Source organism: Coffea eugenioides, chromosome 10 (genome assembly GCF_003713205.1).
Source record: "Coffea eugenioides isolate CCC68of chromosome 10, Ceug_1.0, whole genome shotgun sequence".
Taxonomy (NCBI): Eukaryota; Viridiplantae; Streptophyta; class Magnoliopsida; order Gentianales; family Rubiaceae; genus Coffea; species Coffea eugenioides.
Genome location: NC_040044.1, coordinates 22,557,470 through 22,562,848, shown reverse-complemented (window position 1 = coordinate 22,562,848; position 5,379 = coordinate 22,557,470). Strand labels below are relative to the sequence as shown.

Below are 5,379 nucleotides of genomic sequence, written 5' to 3'. Positions count from 1 at the left end.
ATGTAGCTGAAATGAGTCGTGGATAAAAAAAAAAGAAAAGAAAAGAAAACTGAAAATGTGACCGAGAGAGGGGGGTTGAGCATTTGATCAGTTTTCCTTTGAATCTCAGCTGAGATTGTCATACTGGATGTTTAAGATTAGCTTGTAGCTTGCTAATCACCTTTTTCATGTTGAGTTAAAGTAAAAACTGAAGAAAATTATAGACAAAGCACTATAAGTTAAATTGTTATATTGCTGGAAATTGTATATGGATGCTAGCCGAATTAGTTGATACTTTTGGTGAGATTATTTTCTGGAATTGTGTGTTATTTGTTTTGGTTTTGGTTGGACAGATTATGAGCTATGTGTTTAGTGTTTCAAGCAAGTGAAAGATGGAGATTTGATGGACGTCTTGAATTGTCATTGCTGGAATTTTACTTGGTTATCGAAACAAGGGAAAAATCTGAATTTTTAGAGTTATTTATGAGTTAAGTTGGCCGTGACTTTCCTTTTTGTTTTGGGTTGAAATTTTGATTGAATTGTAGTAGGAAGTGATTGTTTGTTGTCAAGAGCTAATGATTGATGAAGCTCTTGGCCATTTGAGTAATTTTTACAAGAGTTAAATTTTTGGTGGAATTGTTTAAGTGGTTTGGCCGAAATGTACTTGGAAGGTTCATGAATTGTGATTTGGAATTGTTTTGATATCTTGGACTTTCTTGGTTTAATTTTGATTAGAATTGAATCTGTTGAGACCTAGGGCTAATGATTGACGAAGCCCTAGTGAAATTGATGTTTGAATTGCGATTTTGCTATATTGGCGACTTGGAATATAATGTGCAAATGAATTGGAATCGTGAAGTCCGTTTTGGGTCCTTTGAATTTGAAAACTGTTGACCAGGCTTTATTGAAGTATTTTGTCCTAGTATCGAGCTATAAAAATTGAGTATAGTACGATAATGGTAAAATTCAAGTGTCGGGACTTTTAAACCCTTGCTAACTTTTTTTTTTTTTTTTTTTTTTTTAAGGTACAAACGCCCCAAATTTTATTGAAAGCAAAAGGAAAGAAAAGGGGACCCACCGCTCCCAAATACAACCTTTAAGCCTTACCCGACCCTACCGTTCTACATTACAGACTGCCCCTACGCTACCTTTCTTCATAGCACCAACGCAACCCCGGCACTCCACGTGAATCAAGCGCCATAGCAGCCCTAACCATTGCCGGAAGCTGGATCTCCTGCTCATACACCTGACCGCTAGTTGGCCCCCCCACAGCTAATCTATCTGCAGGTAAATTGGCCTCTCGAAAAACATGTGAGATGGAAGCGGAAAAACCCTCCAGGAGGCCCCTCACTTTCCGCAAATCGTTACACAAAGGCCACCTTGCACTCGCCCCAGAACCCACCAACTGCACCAAAGCCTTGGAGTCCACCTCCACCAACGAAGGCCACAACCCCCTTTGTAAACACAACTGAAGGCCACACAATAATGCCATACATTCTGCCCCTAAAACATCCTGTTCCCCGAGTTCCTTGTAGTACGCAAAGACCAATTTCCCGTGACAATCACGCAGTAGACCCCCACCCTTGGCCTGACCATGGATTACACTGGCGTCCGAGTTCAATTTTAGCACCCCAAAAGGCGGTTTATCCCAGGCAACCGCACAGGGAACCCGTCTCCTAGGAGGGGATTTAATACGTTGGAGCAATTCACAATCCCCATCCCCCGTGAAATGCGACCGTTGAAGCTTATTTGCCCTTCCAAGCTGCTCCCAAAACCCATCCACATCGCGGATTATCCTGTCCACCTCCCAACGCACTCCCTGAAATCGCTCCTGATTCCTGGCAGCCCATAGAAACCAACAAACCACAATTGGCTTCATCACCCGAATGTGGTTTTTTGACACTGAAGGAGACGAGAAATACCAAGATATGAACACCGACGCCATGCTCGAGCAATTCACCAACTTAAACCCAAACCGGCTAGAGATTTTCCTCCAAACTTGCGAAGCTACCGGGCCAGTGCAAAAAACATGCAAGCTCACCTCCTCCTCCCGGTAACAACACCCACATCTAGATGGAATCGGCAAACCTCGAGACCGTAACACAACATCCAACGGCAGGAAATTCCGCACTAATCTCCAAGCCAAAAAAGACATCTTTGCTGGCAAAGCCGACGGCCACAGTAAGGAATCGACCAAGGAGTGCGGCTTCCGAAGGCGAAGCAGCTCCCAAGCCGACTTAACCGAAAAAAAACCCGACGGTGAAAGCATCCAGACCAACCTGTCCTTCTGCGACAAATCGAACGGTATGTCCTGGATCGCACGCAACACAAAATCCGGAACCCACTTGGCAAGACGCGCCTCATCCCAGCCTTCATTAGTCAAAAATTCTGCAACAAGAAAATGAGGCCTCTCAGGACGACCCACAACCTCCTCTAACGGCTCATGAAGGACCCATCTATCCTTCCAAAAATCCACCAGGCCCTTACCTAAACTCCACCGAATATGCGGTTCCACCAACGACCGAATCGCCTCTAGCCGCCGCCAAGTAGGTGAAGCCCGAGCTGATGATGCCTCCGAAGGGTGCCTCCCCTTACTGTATTTTGCATGCATAAATTCCGCCCACATGGAATCACCATTCCGGAACCGCCACCAAAGCTTTGCCGAAAAAGACCGAGCCATGTCCTTAAACGACCTAAACCCCAGACCCCCTTCCACAAGTGGAAAGCACAACTTATCCCATGAAGCCCAATGAGTCCGCCTGTCCCCCCTCTGATCCCAGAGGAAGGTGTTACAAATGATCCCCAACCGAGTAACCACCGCCTTTGGGGGATTTACCACCTGTAGTAAATACATAGGCAATGACGCAAGAACATGTCTCGCTAAAACCAGCTTACCCCCAAAAGAAAGCAGCTTAGTGCTCCAATGGCCTAGCAAAGCCCGCATCTGCGCCAAAATCCCATCAAAAAGCACACTCCTCTGCCTACCCTTAAATATAGGGGCACCCAGATAAGTGAACGGGAAAACCCCCCTGTGAAAACCCAGGATCCTCCTCACCAGCTGCTCCTGCCCCGAAGAAGCCCCCGACGGCAACAAGAAAGAACTCTTGGTGACATTCACCCTCTGACCAGAAGCGTCTTGATATTCTTCTAAAAAAACCTTAATTGCGGCCAGACACTCCTCTGAGCACCTGGTAAAGACCAGCATGTCATCCGCAAACGCTAGGTACGGAACCTGGGTCCCGGCTGACACAAAATTCCTGCCCGGCTGATTACTTAAAAGGTGATGCAGCCCCCGGCCTAAAAATTCTGATATCAGCACAAAGAGGCCAGGGGAGACCGGGTCCCCCTGTCGAACTCCCCGTGAAGACTTAAAAAATCCCGCAGCCTCACCATTCACCAACACCGAAAACCAATTATTAGACACCAGCCGAAAGAAAATATCTACCACCTGCTCCGCGAAGCCGAATTGCCGAAGCATAAACAACAGGAATGGCCACTCGACCCTGTCATACGCCTTCTCCATATCCAATTTTAACATGAGGTTCGGATGACTCAACCTCCGATCTAAATCCGCTACCAGCTCCTGCGTGAGAAGAATATTATCTGTTATCCCCCTACCAGACACAAACCCAGTTTGCCATGGAGAAATTAACGCAGGGAGGACTCTCCCCAACCGATTCGCCACAATCTTAGAGATAATTTTCGAACAGGTGTTGCAAAGGCTAATAGGCCGAAAGTCCTTCCAGTACATGGCACCCGCAATCTTGGGTAGCAAAATAATAGAAGTGCTAGTAAAACTCCTAGGCAACCTCATACCCTGAAAAAACGCCTGCACCGCCTCCAGCAAATCTGCTTTGATAATGTCCCAGCAGGATTGGTAAAAACCCGCTCCAAACCCATCAGGCCCAGGAGCACTATCAACCTCCAACCCATGCACCACCTCCTGCAATTCTTCCATGCCTGGAACCGCCAACAGCATATCGTTATCCACTGCCGACAGTTTAGGCAACGTAAAGGGAAGGCCCGGAGCATGCCACCCATGTTGTTCCGACTCAAACAAAGAGGACACAAACTCCACTGCAGACCTCCTGATATCATGAATATCCTCCAACCATGGGCCTGCCGGATCCTTGATTCGAGACACAAAATTATCATTTCGGCGTTGACGGTAACGAGAGTGGAAGTAAGCCGTGTTAGCATCCCCCACCTGTAGCCATTTGATTCCCGCCTTCTGCCGCCAATATTCACATTCCGTTGCCAAGCTCCTTGCATGAGCCGCCTTTGCCTCCTCCACCACTGCCCTGGACACAGAACCTCTCCCATTGTCAAACTCGTCCTCACGTTGCTTCAAAATTGCCTCAGCCTCCTTCACCTTACTAAAAATGTTTCCAAACACCTGCGCGTTCCACACACGCAGCCCACCCTTGACCACCCGTAACTTGTTATAAAACTTCGTCATACCCTCCCTCTCTGCCGGCTGCTGCCAACACTTGTGCACCGCATCCTTAAAACCCGAATGATGCCGCCAAACATTTAAAAATTTGAAAGCCCGTTTGCTGGGACTCCCATTCTGACAACAAATCAGCAGCGGAGCATGATCCGAACGTCCCCTAGCCAAGTGGGAGACATGCGAGAGCTCATATCCATCCGCCCACTCCCGATTCATTAAGGCCCTATCCAACCGCTGCCACATCCTACCATTCGTCCATGTAAACACAGCGCCATCAAAAGGGACCTCGGCCAAACCACACTTACCAATTGACTCATTGAATTCCTCCATATTTGTTACATTTGCCGGAGCCCCACCCATCCGCTCCTCAATACAGGTGATGACATTAAAATCTCCTGCCAGTAACCATGGCCCCTGCACTTCTCCCGCCAACCCTTCCATTGCCGACCACAGACACTTGTCACCTACATTAATGCAATCTTATCTTTCTTTTCCTCTCACATCAATCAATCTCACTCTCTACTTATCTCTTAACACCCGATAAATTTTACACAGTATCCGAAACTTAACCTTATTGGCCGAATTTTTCCGAACTTTTCGCACTAGTGGGTCCCACGTCCAATATATATTCTTAATTTTTCAAAAACTATCCAATGCTAGAAAAATTATCTAAAAACTATAATTGCTCATAAAATTTATCTAGAAAATTTTCCGGATACAGAAAGTGTAGAAAACAAGCCATTGAAAATAAGAAAGCCTAGAAAGATTATAAAACCTAACAAATGGAAAAGTTACGGGTTCTCACACTCTCTCCCCCTTAAAAGAATTTCGTCCTCGAAATTCCTTATCATCTATACAGCCAGTTAAGTCAAGTACAAACATAAACGATCCACCGAGAAATGGCCTTTCTAGTTCACCAAATCCTGTCTAACCTAGGCCCTCATATCTTT

General features: G+C 46.3%; 1 protein-coding gene across 1 annotated transcript; it reads right to left on the bottom strand.

Annotated features, from left to right (window-relative positions):
• Nucleotides 1-1,123: 1,123 nt before the first annotated feature.
• Nucleotides 1,124-4,870, bottom strand: LOC113750578. Its single transcript, XM_027294539.1, has one exon. The coding sequence runs from the start codon at nt 4,868-4,870 to the stop codon at nt 1,124-1,126; it is 3,747 nt and encodes a 1,248-aa protein (XP_027150340.1).
• Between the last annotated feature and the right edge of the window lie 509 nt (nt 4,871-5,379).

Excerpts from the sequence above, each read along its gene's own strand:
- LOC113750578 (XM_027294539.1), bottom strand. The coding sequence starts at position 4,870 with ATGGAAGGGTTGGCGGGAGAAGTGCAGGGGCCATGGTTACTGGCAGGA.